The 22,002-nt window shown below is 36.9% G+C and overlaps 1 protein-coding gene across 16 annotated transcripts in view; it reads left to right on the forward strand.

Annotated features, from left to right (window-relative positions):
• Positions 1–21,560, forward strand: part of CLOCK (clock circadian regulator) — a 117,025-nt gene extending 95,465 nt beyond the window's left edge. For 15 of the 16 annotated variants that reach the window (XM_046657389.1, XM_046657385.1, XM_046657388.1 and 12 more), the window contains 5 exons: positions 6,953–7,105; positions 9,758–9,967; positions 10,680–10,885; positions 14,935–15,190; positions 17,633–21,560. In XM_046657389.1, the coding sequence (XP_046513345.1) occupies positions 6,953–7,105; positions 9,758–9,967; positions 10,680–10,885; positions 14,935–15,190; positions 17,633–17,812 (1,005 nt within the window). In that variant the 3' untranslated portion in view covers positions 17,813–21,560. The remainder of the gene's footprint in view (positions 1–6,952; positions 7,106–9,757; positions 9,968–10,679; positions 10,886–14,934; positions 15,191–17,632) is intronic. The other variant, XM_046657399.1, reaches the window with a different exon arrangement.
• The last annotated feature ends 442 nt before the right edge of the window (positions 21,561–22,002 follow it).

The raw sequence follows: 22,002 nt of genomic DNA on the forward strand, positions 1-22,002 counted from the left end.
CCACCCAGTGGTGGTAGGTGGAAACGGCAATCAAATAATACCACAATGTGGAAGAACAAAGCCATGCCCTCTAGCAGTATCAAAAATTATATTAAATCTCCAGCCCAGAAGGAAAATGACAAGTACTCAGAAATCAATCCTGAAGACACAGAAATATATAATCTAAATGACGGAGACTTCAAAATAGCTTTCATAAAAAAACTCAACGAGTTAAAAGAGAATGTAGAGAAACACATCAGCGAGTTCAGGAGCTACTTCACAAAAGAGATTAAAGCTATAAAGAATTAGAACCAATCAGAAATATTGGAGATGAAAGACACAATGGATGAGATAAAACAAAATATGGATTCCCTAAATTCTAGAGCTGATATCATTGAGGAACAAATCAGTCTAATTGAGGACAGATGTTGAAATGTTCCAGGTAGACGAGGAGAGAGGACTAAGACTAAAAAGAAATTAAGAAAGTCTCTGAGAAATATCCAACTCAATTAGGAAATGTAACATAGGAATTATAGGTATTCAAGAGGGAGAAGATAAGGAGAATGGAGCAGAAACCTTGTTCAAAGAAATAAGAGCAGAGAACTTCCCACACCTGGGGAAGGAGATGGAAATCCACATGAGAGAGGCAGGTTTCCTAATTATGTCAATGTAAAAAGACCTAGTGCAAGGCATATAGCAGTGAAACTGGCAAAAGTGAATGACAAAGAAAGAATACTAAGGGAACCACGTCAGGAGAAAATAACCTACAAAGGAACTCTTATCAGGCTCTGAGTGGATTTCTCTGCAGAAACCTTACAGGCTAGGAGAGACTGGAATGACATATTCAAACCTTTGAAGGACAAAAACTTTCAGCCCAGAATACTCTATCCAGTGAAAATAATCCTTCAGATATGAGGAGAAATAAAAACTTTCCCAGATAGATAAAAGCTAAGAGAGTTTGTAGCTGCAAAACCATGCCTACAAGAAATCCTCAAGAAGGCCCTCATACCTGAAAAAAAAAAAAGGAAGAAAGGGGTTACAAAGTACAGAATAAGGATATAAATAGGTAGACAAAATCAAAAAATCGTAGCTGTACTTCAGAACAGGTTAGCAAATACTCAAGTATAACACTAAAGATAAAGGGAAGGAAAAAACAAAGATAATCTTGTCATTTTAACCACAAACTCACAACACAACATGGAGTAAGAGGTAACCAAAACAACATAGAAGAGGAAGAGGAGGGGACTGAATTAGTTTAATATAAGGAAATAAGAGGCCATCAGAAAATGGGTTATCTTATCTACTAGATTTTGCATACAAACCTCATGGTAACCACTAAATAAAAAAGCAGAACAGAGACACAAATAATAAATAAGGAGAAAACTAAGAAACCCCGCATAAAGAACTATGTAACCCAATTGGTAGGCTGAAATACATGGGACGAGAAACACAGGAAATGCAGGAGAATTGGAAAACAAGTGATAAAATGGCAGCATTAAGCCCTCATATATCAATAATCACCCTAAATGTAAATAGATTGAATTCTCCAATAAAAAGACACAGAGTGGTGAGATGGATTAAAGAACAAGACCCAACAATATGCTGCCTCCAGGAAACAAATCTTGGCTCCAATGACAAACAGAGGCTCAGAGTGAAGAGATGGAAGACGATGCTCCAAGCTAATGGCAAACAAAAGAAAGCAGGTGTTATAATACTTTTATCAAAGTAGACTTCAAGATAAGAGAGATGAAGAGAGACAAAGGGGCAGTATGTAATGATCAAAGGCACACTTCACCAAGAAGAAATAACACTTATAAATATCTATGCACCCAATACAGGAGCACCAAAGTACATAAAACAACTATTAACAACCTAAAAGGAGATATTAACAATAACACAATAATAGTAGGAGACCTCAGCACTCCACTCATATCAATGGATAGATCATCCAGACAGAAAGTCAACAAGGAAACAGTGGAATTAAATGAAAACCTAGACCAGTTGGACTAATAGACATATATAGAACATTCCATCCAAAAACAGCAGAATACACATTCTTCTCAAGTGTGCATGGAACAGTATCAAGGGTAGACCATATGTTGGGAAACAAGGCAAGCCTCAATAAATTTAAGAAGATTGAAATAATAACAAGCATCTTGTCCAACTACAAGGCTATAAAGCTAGAAATTAATTACAAGAAAAAAGCTGAGAAAGGGACAAAGATGTGGAGACTAAACAACATGCTGTTGAACAACCAATGGATCATTGAAGAAATTAAAGGATAAGTCAAAAAATATCTGGAGACAAATGAAAATGTAAACATATCATACCAACTCATATGGGATGCAGCAAAAGTGGTACTAAGAGGGAAATTCATCACAATAGAGGCTCCCTGTAACAAACAAGAAAAATCCCAAATAAAGAATCTCTAACTACACCTAACTGAATTAGAAAAAGAAAGACAAACAAAGCCCAAAGTCAGCAGAAGGAGAGAAATAAAAATCAGAGCAGAAATAAATGCAATTGAAACAAAAAAGGCAGTAGAAAGGATCAATGCAACAAAGAGCTGGTTCATTGAAAAGATACACAAAAGTGACAAACCCCCAGCCAGACTTACAAAGAAAAAAAGAGAGAAAGCTCAGATAAATAAAATTAGAAGTGAAAGAGGAGAGATTACAATGGATATCACAGAAATACAAAGGATTATAAGAGAATACTACAGAAAGCTATATGCCAACAAAATGGACAATCTCTAAGAAATGGATAAATTGTTAGACTCTTAGAACCTCCCAAAGCTGAATCAAGAAGAAGTAGATAATCTGAATAGGCCAATCACAAGTAAAGAGATTGAAACAATAATCAAAAAATCCCTAAAAATAAAAGTCCAGGACCAGATGGCTACCCTGGAGAATTCTACCAAACTTTCAAAGAGCATTTAATACTTATCCTTCTTAAGCTATTCCAAAAAGTTAGGGAAGATGGAATGCTTCCTAAGACATTGTATGAGGGCAACATCACTCTGATACCAAAGCCTGACAATGACAACACAAAAAAGGAAAACTACAGGCCAATATTGCTGGTGAACATAGATGCAGAAGTCCTCGACAAAATATTGGCAACCTGAATACAGCAATACATCAAAAAGATCATACATCATGATTAAGTGGGATTTATACCAGGGACACGGGGATGGTTCAACATTTGCAAATCAATCAGTGTGATATACGACATTAACAAAATGAGGAATAAAAACCACATGATCATCTCAGTAGATACAGAGCAAGGATTTGACAAGAGCCAACATCCATTTATGATAAAAACTCTTTAACAAAATGGGACTAGAAGGAAATTACCTCAACATAATAAAGGGCAAATGTGACAAACCCACAGCCAACATCATACTCAATGGGGAAAAACTAAATCCATCCCTCATAACAGGAACAACACAAGTGTGCTCACTGTCACCACTCTTATGCAACAGAGTACTGGAGGTTTGGGCCAGAGCAGAACTTACAGAAAGAGAACTCAAGAATACAATCCCATTTACAGTTGCAACAAAAAGAGTAAAATATTTAGGAATAAATTTAACCAAGGATGTAAAGGACTTATACAATGAAAACTATAAGACATTATTGAAGAAAATAGATGACGACATAAAGAAATGGAAAGATATTCCATGCACATGGATTGGAAGAATAAACATGTTGAAAAGTCCATACTACCTAAAGCAATCTACAGATTCAATGCAATCCCAATCAGAATTCCAATAACATTCTTCACAGAAATAGAACAGAGAATCCTAAAATTCGTAAGGGGCAACAAAAGACCCCAAATAGCTAACGCAATCCTGAGAAAAAAGAACAAAACTGGAGGCATCACAATCCCTGACTTCAAAATGTCCTACAAAGCCATAGCAGTCAAAACAGCATGGTACTGGCACAAAAACAGACACACAGATCAATGGAGCAGAACGTGAAAGCCCAGAAATAAAACCACATATCTACAGACACCTAATCTTTGACAAAGCTGCCAAGAACATACAATGAGGAAAAGATAGTCTCTTCAATAAATGGTGTTGGGAAATCTGGACAACCACTTGCAAAAGATTGAAAGTAGACCATTATCTCACGCCATACACAAAAGTAAACTCAAAATGGATCAAAGGCTTGAAGATAAGACCTGAAACCATAAAATTCCTGGAGGATAATAGAGGTCGTATGCTCTTTGACATCGAACGTAAAAGGATCTTTTGGAATACCATGTCTTCTCAGGCAAGGGAAACAAAAGAAAAAATAAACAAGTGGGACTTCATCAGACTAAAGAGCTTCTGCAAAGCAAAGGAAACCAGGAACAAAACAAAAAGAACCCACCAACTGGGAGAAAATATTTGCAAACCATATATCTGATAAGGGGTTAACCTCCAAAATACATAAAGAACTCACACAACTCAACAACAAAAAAACAAACAACCCGATCAAAAAATGGGCAGAGGATATGAACAGACATTTTTCCAAAGAAGATATATAGATGGCCAATAAGCATATGAAAAGATGTTCAACATCACTAATCATCAGGGAAATGCAAATCAAAGCTACACTAAGATATCACCTTACACCTGTTAAAATGGCGATAATCACCAAGACTAAAAGTAACAAATGTTGGAGAGGGTGTGGAGAAAAGGGAGCCCTCATACTCTGCTGGTGGGAATGCAAACTGGTACAGACACCATGGAAAACAGTATGGAGATTCCTCAAAAAAGTGAAAATAGAACTACCATATGACCTATCCCACTACTGGGTATTTATCCAAACAACTTGAAATCAACAACCCAAAGTGACCTTTGTGCCCCTATGTTTGTTGCAGCACTATTCACAATAGCCAAGACATGGAAGCAATCCAAGTGCCCATCAACTGATGATTGGATAACAAAGATGTGGTATATATGAATACTACTCAGCCATAAAAAAAGACAAAATCGTCCCATTTGCAACAACATGGGTGGACCTGGAGAGTATTATGTTAAGCGAAATAAACCAGACTGAGAAAGACAAATGTATGACTCCACTCATATGTGGAAGAGAAACAAACACATGGACAAAGAGAACAGTTCAATGGTTACCAGGGGAAGGGGACTGGGGGGTGGGTACAGTGGGTGAAGGGGAGCACTGATAATAGTGCTGGATAAGAAATAGTGTACAACTGAAATTTCACAGTGATGTAAACTATTATGAACTCAATAAGAAAAAAAAGACAAAGGCATGAAGGAGTTGAGATACTAAATTTGTAATATTTTATCACACTTAGTGTAATCTCATGTATGATATGATCTGGTTATTGTCAACTTCAGAAGTCAGAGTTGGACGTTTTGAAAAGTAGTAATCAGTATCTTCCATATAAACTTCTCAAGCTAGAGTAAAAGTTTTGGGGGGCATTTGTCACATTTAGATGCAGTTCACTGTAGGAGACTATTTTAAAATTAAGACAGATTTCCAATAAAGTGAAATTCTTTCTGCTCTTATACTATCTTTGCTGAATATTCATGGAAATAATTAAATGAGCCTGTATACACTGGAGTGGTGAGTTACCAAATGTGACTAAATTTCAAGCAGTAGTAAATAGAATCTGCTTGTGACTCAGGTAAAACATAGAGAAATAAGTAAGATTGAAAACCCTGGAAGTACAAAAACTATGTTTCCATTCCTGTATGCATTCATTCATTCATTCATAATTGCTTAGTCTCTTAAAGGTTATATTTTGTACTTTCTGAGAACAGTTTCAGTTGAAAATACGAGTAACAATATCATGGTTGGTTATCATTCAGACTTTTGTAACATTCTGAAGATGTGCACAAAGAGGACATTCTAGGGATGACAGAATTTGATATGAACAATTCTAGGTGCAGGCTACTTTTTCATTTGTCAAAGGGTAGAAATGAAGTTAAGTAACTTGTTGTAGCAAGTGGTAGAGCCACAACATGAGCTCAGGTCTTCTAATGCCAGTGTGTACTTGTAATTAGTCAAGATCCAGTCAGAAGCCATACTAGAAATTTGAAGAGGGATAGTATAAAAAGTTATTAACTGATAACAGGGATTAACTACTAAAAGTAGTTAAGAGAATTCTAACGAATACAGGGATAACAGATTTAGAGAGCAGCCAATAACCGTAAGTGACAGGAAGAAGACCCAAGGAAGGAACAACTTGGAAGACCCCCTGACCGTCCTAAATGCTTCCTCCTCCAGGCCAGGCTGAAATTCAAGTGGTAAGTTTGGCTGTAGCCACAGGATGGTAGAGAAGTTCATTGAGGTGCCACAGACTAAGGCTGGAGAGCAGGAAGCCACCTGTTGAGGTACCAGTGAAATTTGCTGGAGAGCTGCCCACTACGATGCCAGTGAGACTTGCTGCAAAGCCACCTGCTGGGGTGCTGAGGTGACTCACTAGGAAGCTATCCACTGACCTAAGAGAAACAAGGAAAAGAACCAGAACCAGAAAGATAAGCACCTCCCTTTGCAGTATCCCTCCAGCGTCATCTACAGACGTGACTGAGTTTGTGACTGCTGACAAAGGAGAAATATTTATAGGGTCCAGCTCCAGTATCACAAAGCTGAGCAAAGATGGGTGAATTAGGAGCTGAGAGGTAATACACTAACTGACATAAAATTCTTAGCTCATGATATACTATATGTCTGCTTACTTTTCACATTATACAGTTATGAAGAATAAGTGATTGTAAAATATGTTACGCTGGGTCCAGCCCAGTGGTGTATTGGTTAAGTTTGCACACTGCTTCAGTGGTCCAGAGTTCACAATTTGGATCTGAGGCGCAGACCTAGCACCACTCGTCAAGGCATGCTGAGGTGGCGTCCAACATACACAATAGAGGAAGATTGGTACTGATGTTAGTTCACTGACAGTCTTCCTCACAAATAAATAAATAAATAACTGTGTTACACTTTTTCTACACATGGTACTTCAGTTTCAGTTTTCAGCTCAATTGGGAGCCATGCAGCATCTGAAAGACCAACTGGAGCAACGGACACGGATGATAGAGGCAAATATTCATCGGCAACAAGAAGAACTAAGAAAAATTCAGGAACAACTTCAAATGGTCCATGGTCAAGGTCTGCAGGTAAGTTATGATCATATTTGAACACAAACAAACCATACTATTCACATTTTGGTTTCTTAGGACGATTGACTTTTCTTAAAAGTGAGATGCAGGAGAGATGTTTCATCAGTTTAGTTCAATAAATACTCATTGGTTACCTACTCAATATGGTTGCATTTACAGTCTCTAAAGATAATTCATTCCTGAGAGCATTTTCCTCAACAGCTTGTTTCTCCAGATTAGAGTCATCATTTAGTAGTCCAATTTTTAGTGAGCTTAAATTCATAATCTAAAAATGATATTTTACAAAGACTTTTAGGTACATGTAGGTACAGAATTTATAAATCAATCATCAGTCATTATTTTAATAAAATACCAGTAGGTGTGATTCATATTAGTCTTATTTGGTCAACCAACAGGCCACTCTAAAGTTATGTCTGTCAGAGGAGATTAAGACTTTGGTAAAGGGAAACTTTAAGTGAAAACTACTATCTAATGCCGCAAATTATAAATGATAAGTGGTGCCAGAGCTGCCAGTTCGCAGACCTGTGAGTAGCACTGACTTAGGGTAATGCTAGCTGATGTAACAAATAATCCTCCACACATAAAATGTTCAAACAAGCAGAGGTTTTAAAATTTATAACACTTTTTCTGACATGGAAACGTTATAGGGTTAGGATGACTGAAAGAAGAAATGTGAAGTATCATGTTTTATCCAGTAATTATTGCTCATTGTTCATTCAAAGTGATGTCGTCTTCTTGTTACTTGCTTTTTTTTCTTTTTATTTTATTGAGGTCATAATAGTTTATAACATTGTGAAATTTCAGTTGTACATTATTGTCAGTCAACATATAAGTGTGCCCCTTCACCCCTTATGCTGGGTGACCCCCTTCCCCCCTTCCCCTCTGGTAACCACTGAACTATTCTCTTTGTGTGTTAGTTTATCTTCCACATATGAGTAAAATCGTATGGTGTTTGTCTTTCTCTGTCTGTCTTTTTTGCTTAACATAATACCCTCAAGGTCCATCCATGTTGTTGCAAATGGGACAGTTTTGTCTTTTTTATGGCTGAATAGTATTCCATTGTGTATATATACACACACACCACATCTTTATCCAGTCATCGGTCAGTGGGCACTTAGGTTGCTTCCACTTCTTGACTATTGTGAATAATGCTGCAAAGAACATAGGGGTGCATAAGTCTCTTTGAATTGTTGATTTCATGTTCTTTGCATAAATACCCAGTAGTGGGATAGCTGGGTCGTATAGTATTTCTATTTTTAATTTTTTGAGAAATCTCCATATTGTTTTCCATAGTGTCTACACGAGTTTGCATTCCCACCAGCAGTGTATGAGGGTTCCCTTTTCTCCATATCATCTCCAACATTTTTTATTTTTTGTGTTGGTGATTATAGCCATTCTAATAGGCGTAAGGTGATATCTTAGTGTAGTTTTGATTTGTATTTCCCTGATGATTAGTGATGCTGAATATCTTTTCATGTGTCTCTTGGCCATCTGCATATCTTTGGAAAAATGTCTGTTCATGTCCTCTGCCCATTTTTTGATCAGGTTGTTTGTGGGGTTTTTTGGTGAGTTGTGTGAGTTCTTTCTTTATTTTGGAGATTAACCCCTTATCAGATATATGATTTGCAAATATTTTCTCCCAGTTGGTGGGTTGTCTTTTTGTTTTGTTCCTGGTTTCCTTTGCCTTGCAGAAGCTCTTTAGTCTGATGAAGTCCCACTTGTTTGTTTTTTCTTTTGTTTCCCTTGTCTGAGAAGACATGTAGTCAAAAAGATCCTTCTAAGACTGGTGTCAGAGAGTATACTGCCTGTATTTTCTTATAGGAGTTTTATGGTTTCAGATCTTACTTTGAAGTCTTTGATCCACTTTGCATTAATTTTTGTGTATAGTGAAAGATAAATGGTCTACTTTCATACTTTTGCATGTGGCTGTCCAGTTTCCCCAACACCATTTATTGAAGAGACTTTCCTTTCTCCATTGTATGTTCTTACCTCCTTTGTCAAAGATTAGCTGTCCGTAGATGTGTGTGTTTATTTCTGGGCTTTCAGTTCTGTTCCATTGATCTGTGTGCCTATGTTTGTACCAGTACCATGCTGATTTTATGACTATAGCTTTGTAGTACATTTTGAAGTCAGAGATTGTGATCCCTCCAGCTTTGTTCTCTTTTCTCAGGATTGCTTTAGCTATCTGGGGTCTTTTGTTGTCCCAACTGAATTTTAGGATTCCTATTCTATTTCCGTGAAGAATGTCATTGGGATTCTGATTGGGATTGCATTAAATCTGTAGATTGCTTTAGGTAGTATGGACATTTTAACTGTATTTATTCTTCCAATCCATGTGCATGGAATATCTTTCTTTATGTCCTCATCAATTTCTTTCAATAATGTCTTATAGTTTTCATTGTATAGGTCTTTCACCTCCTTAGTTAAATTTGTTCCTAGATATTTTATTCTTTTTGTTCTGATTGTAAATGGAATTGTATTTTTGAGTTCTCTTTCTTTAGTTTGTTATTAGAGTATAGAAATTTGTTACTTGCTTTTTAAGCTTAATTCGTTGCTTGTTTTTGCTTTCTTTTTTTCTTTTTTGATGCACTTATTCCTCTTTGTTTTTTATCTGCAAAGCTCATTTTAATGTAATCTTTATTTTTAAAGATGTTTTTACAACAGTCAACCCCTGGATTGAATTTTGGTTCTGTTCAACTTTCTTCTGGAAATTCATCTAACATCCAGCAACTCGCGCCTATAAGTATGCAAGGCCAGGTTGTTCAAACTAACCAAATTCAAAGTGGAATGAATACTGGACACATTGGCACAACTCAGCATGTGATACAACAGCAGACTTTACAAAGTACATCAAGTCAGGTAATGTTATCGAACAAAATGGGCTATAGAGTGTTCTGTGATTGAAATAGATGCTATTGCTGAAACAAAGCTCTATCTTGAGCAATGCCATATTTAAAACTTGTAATAGTAATAATTAGTGTAATATTGAGAGTGATCATTAAACTATTTTATGCAAAATTGTTAAATTATTGAATGTTATATGCTTTCAATATTTTGATATTTAAAAAATTTTGAAATTTGTTTAAAAGGAACTTATAGACTACTTCTGTATGAGGCTTGACTTGCAAAAGAGGCTGACCAGGAAACATGTTACTACTATACATGAAGAATATATTGTTAGGGCAATGATGAATCAATATTCCAGGAAGTCTTGGTAATTGGTGTACATCTGTGACTGTAAATCCCAAGGCTTCAAATGAAATATATAAAAATGTCTAATGTCAGTCACTCACCATGGGCATTTAACAGAAATTCTGTTTGTTTTATATCACCCCTGTTAAGATCATGCTCCTTTTTAAAGTCATAGCTTACCTTCCAGAAAGATATTGAAGACTACTTCATTCTTAGTTACTGTAAGTCATTCCTTTATGGCTCGATTCCTCCCAGAGTAATATGTCCTGCCACTTACTTTTCTGTCATGTCAACTATTGTTAGAATGATGACTAGTAGAAGCATACTTCCAAAAGAAATTTTTTCAGTTAATCTGTCTGTAAAATCTTCTCTTTTCTAGCAGAGTCAACAGAATGTACTGAGTGGGCACAATCAACAAACATCTCTTCCCAGTCAGACACAGAACACTCTTACAGCCCCACTGTATAACACTATGGTGATTTCTCAGCCGGCAGCTGGAAGCATGGTCCAGATTCCATCTAGTGTGCCACCAAACAGTACCCAGAGTGCAGCAGTAACTACATTCACTCAGGACAGACAGATAAGGTAGGTGTCATATTTCATTAGTCATTCCAAAATTTTAAAGTGATTGATTAAAAAACAATAATTTGACTTTTAAAAACATGATTTTAGTTGGTTGCTCACTCCAGCAAGCATTCTTGAATTTGAAGTAAAACACAGGATGTATCCATTGTTTAAGGACTTTATAATAAAAGAATGACAGCAAATTTTGTTTCCTGTCCAAAAATGTGCTACCAAATATTGTTGAATCCAAATTCTATAACACGCTGTTATACGAGTTTCATGACAGGCTTTGTAAGACTGTGAAACTTTCATTGTTTCAGTACAGATGCTGGTGAGTTTTTGTCTAGTAACGATGGTTAGGGTGTGTACTACCATAGTTTGTATATGTTGTGGAATAGAAGTAGCTTACCTTTCTGGAGCTTAAGTATTTACTAAGTGCTCAAAATGTATTATCTCATTTAATTCTTATTTTTTAAAAAATGAGCATTAGGGTCTTTTATTTCCCAGGTACAAGTGAGTTTTTAGTAGTTTGGTCAAGGGCCTATAGCTAGTTAAGGGAGTGAAGGGCTTCTGAATTCAAGCCTGGGTGTCTGATTTCAAAGCTCAAGTGCTTAAACATAACTACACTGAACTTTATGGGCCATTCTAGAAAAAACACCCTTCTACGACTTATTTTAGTGGGAAGTCCAAATAGCTGACTTAGAAGCAAATTTTTTGAAGAAATGCCATTTTCATATATAGGATCTCCATAGTCTTAAAACTTGTATCTTAAATCCATTTTATTTTTTACTTATTTTACTGCACTACAAGTAGGCTGCTGCTTTTATAATACAATTTTGCTGTTGAATTAGAGTGTGTAATAGATTTTATTAAAATCCTGTTAATAATTTCCAGAGAGTAAAGAAGCTGCAGGATCATAGAGGCAATGAGAGCAGGGAGAACTCATTGCTTCTCTTTGGAACTCAGTTCCTTCAAGGTAAAAAGTCCAACCTTTAGCTCTAGCATTCTGAAAGGAAGTATTATGAATGTGCTCTGTAGAAATGTAGAGGACTAGTTTCAAAGCCTGAGGAAAAATCTAGTAATCTGGAATGCTGACGTGCATTTTGGGAGACTGTTTGTAGTCCCCCAAACTGTTTGTAGACATCTATTTATATCAGCAAGCATTTGAGTGCATATTTAGATGAGTATGGCACATTCCTTGTCTCAAAGGAAAGATCAGACTAGTAAAAGCCATAGAAAGGTAAACAAACCAGTATTATGTGGTGTGATAAATACTTAGGTCTTTAGAAAGGAGGAAGTGAGCAGTTTATGAGTTGAGGCAAGCAGGTAAAGAGAGGAATGTGGTCAGAGAAAGCTTCACAGAGGATACTTGCCCTGAGTCTTAAAGGACTTGGCTTTGGGTGTGCCTGTGGTAGGGAGTCTATGGAGAAATTCTAGGCATAGGGAGCGGTATAGGCAAATCCACAAAAATGGGAATTAAGCAAAAGTAGACTGAAGAATGTCTTTTGGTGCCAGAGACAGATGAAGTATTCACATCTATCAGTAAGCCGTTGGACAATTCAGATACTAATTAAGATTACAGAGAAGTTAGCACTTAGCACTTCTGTGACTAAGCCACTTTGTAAATGTTACTTGCTGCTTTGAGCTTTCTTTATATGTTGATTTTTTTATTCTTTTATATATGTTTTTCATATTAAATAATGCATTTGGTCCTAAAGTAGATAAAATACAGCATTTTATTTTCAAGATTTGGCATGGATTTAAAATAGATTTATTTTGCCTCGTGGAACATAAATGATAAAGTGTGTGTCTGTACTAAGTTTAATGCTGTTGTGCACTCTGAACAGTTTGTAGTTGCAGTTATGTCATGCTGCATGTGCAGTAGGTCCTCTCTCAATTTCCTCGCTGCACTAGCCAGTGTTAGAAACTAACTTCATCTCACAGAAAAGGCAAATAGAAATAATATTGTTCCCTGATGAGGCATCATTTTTTGTTGTTGTTCTTTTATTACAGGAAATAGAAGAAGGAAGGTGAGGAGGGAGGGAATATTAGTGAACCCTAAACACAGTGGGTACTATGTTGCATTAATGACTTTATAAATTGAGGGTACCTTTATTCATTGTTAGAATTCAGTTAGTTTTGAATTATGTTTATAAGATACAATTTGCAGTATAAATATCTCATTTAAACCTAGAGAGTTTTAGATTCCCATAGGATAGCTTTAACTTTGGTGATGATTAGCAAAATGAACCATGTGCCACATATATCTGACTCCCAAGAACCTAGTAATTTTATAAAAAGAAAAAGGTTGATATTTTTTAACAGGTTTAAAATTTTTTATATTGTGGAAATATACACATAAAATTTACCATGTTAACCATTTTTACATGTATAGTTCATTGCCATTGAGTACATTCACAACGTTGTGACCATCACTACCATCAGTCTGCAGAACTTTCTTCTCCTTCCCAAACTGAAACTCTGTGCCCATTGAACAGTAACTCCTCATTCCTCCTCCCCACTAGCTCCTGGAAACCACCATTCTACTTTCTAAGCACATAAGTCTGTGAGTTTGCTTACTCTAGGTACCTCATATACATGGAATCATACAATATGTTTTCTGTGTCTGGTTTATTTTCACTTGGCATAATGTCCTCAAGGTTCATCCACGTGGTAGCATGTGTCAGAATCTCATTCCTTTTTAAGGCTGAACAATCTTCCATTGTGTGTATATGCCACATGTCGTTTATCCATTCATGTCAACGGACACTTGGGTTGCATCTGTCTTTTGGCTATTGTAAATAATGCTGCTATGAACATCAGGGTACAAATATCTGTTTGAGTCCTTGCTTTCAATTCTTTTGAGTATATACCCAGAAATGGAATTGCTGGATCATATAGTAATTCTCTATTTAACTTTTTGAGGAACAGTCATACTGTTTTCCATAGTAGCTGCACTATTTTACATTCCCACTAGCTGTGCACAAGGGTTCCAGTTTCTCCATATTCTCACCAACACTGGTTATTATCTGTTTTTTTGGTAATAGCCATCCTGTTAGTTGTGAAGTGGTATCTCGTGTTTTTGATTTGCATTTCCCTAATGATTAGTGATGTTGAGCATCTTTTCATGTGTTTATTGGCCATTTGTATATCATCTTTGGAGAAATGTCTATGCAAGACCCTTGCCCATCTTTTAATCAGATTGTTTGTTGTTGAACTGTCGGATTGCCTTATATGTTCTAGTTATTAACCTCTTAGCAGATAGATGATTTGCAAATACTTTCTCCCGTTCTTTGGGTTGCCCTTCGACTGTGTTGATAGTGTCCTTTGATGCATAGAAGTTTTTAATTTTGATGTCCAGTTCATCTGTTTTCTCTTTTGTTGTCTGTGCTTTTAGTGTCATATCCAAAAAAATCATTGCCCAATACAATGTCATGAAACTTTTCCCTATGTTTTTCTCTAAGAGCTTTATAGTTTTACCTCTTACATTTAGGTCTTTAATCCAATTTTAGTTAATTTTTCTATATGGTGTAAAGTAAGGGTCCAACTTCATTCTTTGCATCTGGATATCCAAAAAAAGTTTGTATTTTTGTTTGTGATCATTTCATTTTGCTATATACTTTTTTTTTTTTTTGAGGAAGATTAGCCCTGAGCTAACTACTGCCAATTCTCCTCTTTTTGCTGAGGAAGCCTGGCCCTGAGCTAACATCGTGCCCATCTTCCTCTACTTTATATATGGGACGCCTACCACAGCATGGCGTGCCAAGCGGTGCCAGGTCCGCACCTAGGGTCCGAACCAGCGAACCCTGGGCTGCTGAGAAGTGGAACGTACGAACTTAAACGCTGGGCCACCGGGCCGGCCCCTCATTTTGCTATATACATTTTTGTTTTACTGGTATCCCAAAGGGAATTTTTAGAAGTATAAAACAAAATTGGAACATACAGCTTTTTAAAAACTAAATTGGCAGTATCATCAGATATTATCTTAGAGAGAAGTATTCAGCCCACTGCCTTTTATAACGTATACCTTGTACTTCTGACTCTCCTTCTTCTCTCTTTCTTCTTAACAGATTTTCTCAAGGTCAGCAACTTGTGACCAAATTAGTAACTGCTCCTGTGGCTTGTGGGGCGGTCATGGTACCTAGTGCTATGCTTATGGGTCAGGTGGTGACCGCCTACCCTACCTTTGCTACACAACAGCAGTCACAGACATTGTCAGTCACACAGCAGCAGCAGCAGCAGCAGAGTGGCCAGGAACAGCAGCTTGCTTCAGTTCAGCAACCGTCTCAGGCTCAGCTGACCCAACCACCACAGCAGTTTTTACAGGTAATTCTCCCATGGGGAAGCTGTCCCGAACCTATTTACTTTTATATAATGAAATTAGGCATTAAATGAACAGTCTTGTAAATGATCTAAAAAATCCATAAAAGCTTACTGTACAAGTTAAATTTCTGTGAAGACAGAAGGCTTGTCCTGGTTAGCTATTTTGTCTTCCCTTGTTCAGTCTTTGGAAGGCTTTTAGCCTTGCCCTGGACATATCCAGTTATCTGAACTGCTGGATAGAATAAGTGGCTACTTCCTGCCCACATCAAGGCACTTTGTGTAGAGCTCTCTCCAGCTAGAGTTTCTGAAATTCAAGCAAAGGCAACTTTCTTCTCTTCCTTTATCTAGTGGTCTTTCAAACTCTACTCTCTACTGGGAAGGATAGCAAAAGGGATTTTTTTAAAAATTATAGGCATTATCTGAAATTATTTTGTTGGGTTGAATTTTTAAATAATTTTTTGGTTATAAATTAATAGAGGAGAAATACTCTGGAGGCAGTATATGTCGTAGTTAAGAACTTAAGTTCTAAAGTCAGGCAGCCCTGAGATTGAGTCTGCTGTACCACATACTGTGTGACCTTTGGCAGGTTACTTAACTTGCCAAAACTCAGTTTCCCCATCTATAATATGGAGGCTCTAATAGTTCATATCTCATGGGTAAAAGATGCATGTAAATTACTGAACATAGTATAAGGCACATAACTAACTGTCATTTATGACCACTGTCTTGCTAAGTGTAATAGACACTCGGATTAACCACAAAGCAGGCACAGATATCAGGTGAGTGAGTATATCAGACATGATCTGCTCATCTAAAGGATATAGAAGAAAGGCACATAGGTACAGGTCCTCAGCAGGACAAATTCCTGAATTTCAGTACCCTCACTCTGGGTGCAAAGTAGATTATGACATCTGGAAATCCAGCTTTTTTCCTTCTGGCCTAGGAGGAGCAATTTTGAGAGTAGGCTAGCCTAGATTTGTGCTGAAGACCATTCCATGTAGGCCACACATATATCATCAATTTTAGAGTTATACAACACATGGTATGACTAGAAGATTCAGTATTGTACTGCATACTCGGACATAAATACAGTGTTATCACCATTGGTGTTCTGGTGCAAATATAATTCTTAACTTGGTGTTGTGGAAAACTAGAACAGGTTAGTTGCCTAAATAACCTCTGAGAATCATACAGTCCCTTAGATCTTAAGCCTAACTGTAGCCATTAATGACTGGGTTAGCTATTGTTATAAATGAATTAGTAACAAGAATTTATATCAAGTTGTAAACTATTACCTGGGGGAAATATATTCAATGAGAAGTAAGCAAGAGCTTAAAAAAGGAAAGGACTTGCCTTAAGGTCTCAGTCTTCGAAGTCTCTCAGGGAATGTGAACCCTTAAAACAATGAACATTCTCTTCTCCCCTACTTCAAAAGAAGCTATTCCAAAGACATAAGACCCCTAAAGAATAAGATTGGAATACCCTTCAGAAATATACTCATATGTAGATAGTAAATACACAATTTGGCTTTTCTGATTATATGACACCTAGTTCCAAATGTACCTCTCTTGTAACCTGTAAGGCTCATAAATATCCTGAGTTCTTTATCTTACAAAAGCTCTTCCTAATAAAGAGAGAGAAAATTCTCCAGGTTCTGGGCAAAGCTTAATAGTCTTTCAAGTTCAAGGATCTGTCCTTTGTGTGCAGGTGTCCTTCATATACATTTGCAAAAATCACCCATTACAGTTCCGTTTTAAAATTAGGAACCCTGCATCAAGTTGTATAGTTAGTAGTAAGGAAGGACTTTCAGTTTAAAAATTCATTTCTTTTTGGCTAGTTTCCTTTGTGTCTCCAGAAGTAGAAATTAGGTGAAAGAAACTGAGGCTTGTAAGTGTTGAGACTTGCCCAAGTTCACACAGCTAATAATGGCAGAGCAAAACTCAAATCTAGGGCTTCTGACTTCAGATCCTGTGCTTATTTATTGTTTGAGTTTGTTTTTTTGTTATACCACACTGCTAAATACAGGACTTAGATCTCTAACCTTGCCTTCATTTTCATGGTACTTTTAAATAATAACACTGTTAATACTTAATCTTCATAAAAACCCAATATGGGAGGCACTGTGATTGTCCTTATTTTATAAATGAAGACACTGAGGCCCACAGAGGTAAATAGCTTGAGCAAGTCACATGTCTGGTAAACAGGGCAGCCAGAATTTGAACCCAGACAGTGTCACTTCAGGGCCCATGTTCTCGGCCACTAAACTGCTGCTCTAACCAACCAAACAAACCTCATAAGCATTTTCTAAAATACTATTTTTAAATGAGAAAGCAAGAATTACGTAGAAGGATTTTGTCCCAATGGACAGCGGAAAACTTGAGTAAATCTTAATGTAGACAGTGTGATAGGAGTAAAGCAATGTTGCATAATCCATTTGTTTTTTAGACTTCTAGGTTGCTCCATGGGAATCCTTCAACTCAGCTTATCCTCTCTGCTGCATTTCCACTACAACAGAGCACTTTCCCTCAATCACATCACCAGCAGCACCAGTCTCAGCAACAGCAGCAACTGAGTCGGCACAGGACTGACAGTCTGACTGATCCTTCCAAGGTTCAACCACAGTAGCACACATGCCTCCTCTCTGACCTCAAGGGAGGAAGGGTTGGCCCATAAAGAGTTGCTCAGATGATCTGAGGACAGGAGGAAAAGTTGCAGCAGTTCATGAGATGCAGTATTGAGTGTTCAAGTTCCTGGAATTAGTTAATGCTGCCTAGTGCTACAGATGTCCATTAAATACCAGCCAGCAGGAGATGATCATAGGGCCATAGCCAATTCTGACAGTGTTTTACTTGCCCAGAAATTTTTTGATGGAAAAAGAGTATATTGCCAAATGTTTAGAAGCTCAGCTATGAAACGTGACCTCCAGTGAATCAGAAAGGCACTAACAATGATGTTAGTAACTTTTAGTGGTTCTGTGCCTGTTTTCAAGTGTTACAGAGGACACACCACTGCCATGTCAGGGGTTTGCTTACAATGATGCCATGAAGACAGTCCAGTAGACTCAGTAGGCCCCCTTCCCCATCCCCTCTCCCTTTTCAGATGATGGAACAGTAATGAATTTCAGAATGTTATATGGGTTTTAATTCTCTATGTACAGATGCTGTAAAAATATTATGTATATGTCTGGATAAAAGGAGAGAAAGCAAAACATTTTGTATGCTGCATGAAAGCATTATCTACTCCTCATAGGTATGAGTACATTTCCTTAGATCTTGATGCCGTGTGCAAACTAATGCATCCTCCGTTTCCCCTTTTGTTTACAAATGATAGTGTTCACTTTTCCGGGGCACAAGTCTTTTTGTTCATACTTTGGCTGTGATGTCACAGTTGGTTCAGTGAGGTATGATGTGCTGCTGGGAATGGATTTTTTTTTTCAGGTTAAATTATTGAAACAACAGGATTTACTCAGAAATACATCCCTCATTTCATTATTTTTCAATTATGTTTGAAAATAGGATTTGCACTGCTTTATTTTAGATGGTTGGGAGTTTTGATCACATATTTTGATATAGTTTGTAGTTGGAAATAGTTGTGTAAATGGTTTTCAACAAGCCTGAAAGTAATTTCAAGAATGTTTCAGTTACAGGAGTAAAATTTGCACACAAAACATTTTAGGCACTTTTTAACATTCTCACTGGTGGGAATTTTAACTTTTAGGATTTGTTGGAATCTTTTTATTATCCTTCACAATTTCAATGCTTCTTTTAGTCAGAAATGATTCAGGGTTATTTGAGGGGAAAAAAAAAACCCATAGTGCCTTGATTTTGATTCAGGTGATAACTCACCATCTTGAATTCATTTTCTGGTTTCAGTAGCAGTTTTGAAACCTTAGTACATTTTTAATTAGCATGTGGGTATCAGTGCCATTATTATTCTCCTAAGTTCCTATGAAGGCTGCTGTGAGTCTTTTGGACTGGAGGTACAAATAATTTAGAAACAAAAGGTGACATCCTAACACTATCAGAGTTACTAATGTGGTTACAAAATTGTTCTCCTAAATCAGCATCTTCCTTTAAAGCTAAGTAGTCATTTAAGAATTACCAGTTAATATTTGCTCAATATGATCTTGATATTCCTACAGAGAAAAAAGGAGGAGTAGGAATTGGCTTTACCTTCACTACAACGCTAGAATATTGTAACTCACATGCTTTTTAAACATGAACTAAGATTTCATTTGGCAATATCATTCTAAAGGTAATAAATTCCAACAGAAATTGCATACATAAAAAAAGCATTTTATAGATTTTTATGGTACTAATAATTAAATTTGAAACTATAGAGCAAAGGAAGATTAATGGAAAATATCTGATTAGAATATCAAAAATTATTACTGAGGAAAGGGAAGACAACAAGCTGTAATAAATCAGAATTGACCTTAAAAGAAAATGTGTAACAGAATTGAGGTTGTTAAACAGAAAAGGTTTTGAGCAGTGAAAATACCCTAATACAGAATTGCTAGATGAAGGAGTCAAAGAACTCTAAGTCAGTTCTTAAGACTTTTCTGTCCTCAGCTTTGCTATCATCGTTAAAGGATATCCTTTGTCTTTCTGTAGAAAACTACACCTAGCCACACTTAAATTAGAACATTAATGTTGAAAGAGAAAACAACCAAAGAAAGTTGGTACCTACCCTTCTACAAAAGAAGTGTCACTAGATACCAATCAATAATTAACATATCAAGGAGCTCCTCCTCTAGCTAAATGATCATCCAGAAGAGATTTCTGACTTTCTCATGAATGTCAAGATTAGTTGTCAGAATGTGTGTACTTGAGCATACATACACATACACAAAGATAAAATTGATGTAGAATATGGCAACAGTGTTAATTTTCTCCCCTTTCAAATTGCCTTTCTTAACCTTCCCATGCCATTCCATATATATCTGAGTTGTGCCTCATTTATGTGTTGGTGATATCTAGTGATGGGATTTAGCTAACAAACAATAGGAAGAACTGTTATATTAAGGTTTATCCTCTAAGTACCATACTTACAAATGGTGAACCCTGTGAGTACTGTGTACTTAAAGTGGTTAACAAAGGCAAAGCATAAGACAAGCCACAGGGCAAATCTGTACTCTTTGTTTATTCACATACTGCTCTACCAGTTTCTTCAAGTATTTTCCATCCTCACAAATATTTGGGAAAGAAAATTAGACAAAATTTTGCTTTATAACTCCTGTTGTCCCTCACAGCTCATTGTTTTTCCCGCTTAGAACTGATTGCGAAAATTTTAAAGGAGCAGCTGGCTGCTTTTCCTTTGCTATCAATATCAAGCATTGTGGCGGCAGAGCTCGTCAGCACCAACTGCCTCTTAGCTCCTTCTTTAACTTTGTTTTCCTCCTGCTTCCCTTGAACCAGGACTGCAAAGCTGTCCCTGCCCCTCCCCCATGAATGGGGACTTGGGCGTCTGGTGAAGATTCAGCAGGTGCCTGTTCTTCATTTCTGTAGCCAAAGCTGTTAATTAAAATCCCAAATCTAAGTCATGAAAAAATACCAAATAAGAACACCTTTCAGCTACTTAAAAATCATATCTTTCCTCTGCTTTATTCTCACAGATACTCAGTTTTTCTTAAAAACATTTATTCTGGGTGGCACTTCTTAGATAAGAAACTGTTGAAGATAAGGAAAAATGTTAGCAGTTAGTTATCTTGATTTGGACTGCTGTGGGACTGGGTGAGTCAGTGTTATTTTAACAACTACATGCGGACTACAAGGATTAATAAAGTTGCTGCTGGGAATAGTATTAAAGCAGAACCGAGACACTCTGTTTTTTGAGTGGAAAATATTAGTGGAAAAGCAAATATGGACGATGGGGGTAGCATGTAGGTAAATATTACACTTCAGTCTCCAAAGTCTGTCCTAAATTGAGGGGATAATTTGAGTCCTGTGCTCTGCTTTGTCAGTTAAATCTGGTTTCAGAATGTACTAGTAATAAAAGGATGCCAATGACTTGTGCTAGTTTGCTGTGGAATCCGCAGTGCAGAGTAGTGACGATGTTGCTTGGGTTCTCCGTTAGGGCTGTGGTTGTGGGCCATTGCCTTAAAGAGGTCTGCCCGCGGTTGGTTAAGGGCAGCGCAGCAGCACAGCTCTGTAAAGGGCACTGCACGTGAGGGAAGATGAACCCTTGTTCAAGAAGCCTTAGAAAGGGGCCCCTTAAAATACTACTCTATTTGCCTGCAGTACACAGACAGGTAAAAATTATTTTAAACTGGATATTACTCAGCGTGTTTTAAAATGTTTCCACTACACTGAGGTAAACTTTTTTTAAGTGGAATGCAAATAGCATTTTATTCTAGTATTGCTCATTTCTACTTTTTTCTTTTTCTGTATTTCTTTAGTGATTGAAAGGTCATTGATGAACATTTGTGTAAAACTCATTCAAGTCTATAACCTTTCCAATATCTGTGACCCTGTTCTGAGTCCCTCAGGAGTCAGTGTTGGAAGGTATGAACACTGGATATTACTATTGCTGAGTGAGTCTAGCCAGGAGTAAACTGTTGGGAATTTTTCAATGGTGGAAAAGAAGGAGCACAAAGGCGCTTGCCATTTTAATAGTGACTGGAGAAAGAGAAGAGAAGATTTTTAAATTTGTTTGGGTTGGGTGAGCATTCTTCTAAAAGGAGCTTCTGAAGTAATTGCAAAGGAAAAGAGTCGACTATTTTTATAGCATATTTAATATATTTGTATATAACTATGAATATATAGTAGGAACCCTCCACATGCCTCCCACTTTTCTAATTTACTCCCCTTTTGCCA

Source organism: Equus quagga, chromosome 3 (genome assembly GCF_021613505.1).
Source record: "Equus quagga isolate Etosha38 chromosome 3, UCLA_HA_Equagga_1.0, whole genome shotgun sequence".
In the NCBI taxonomy this organism is placed as follows: domain Eukaryota; kingdom Metazoa; phylum Chordata; class Mammalia; order Perissodactyla; family Equidae; genus Equus; species Equus quagga.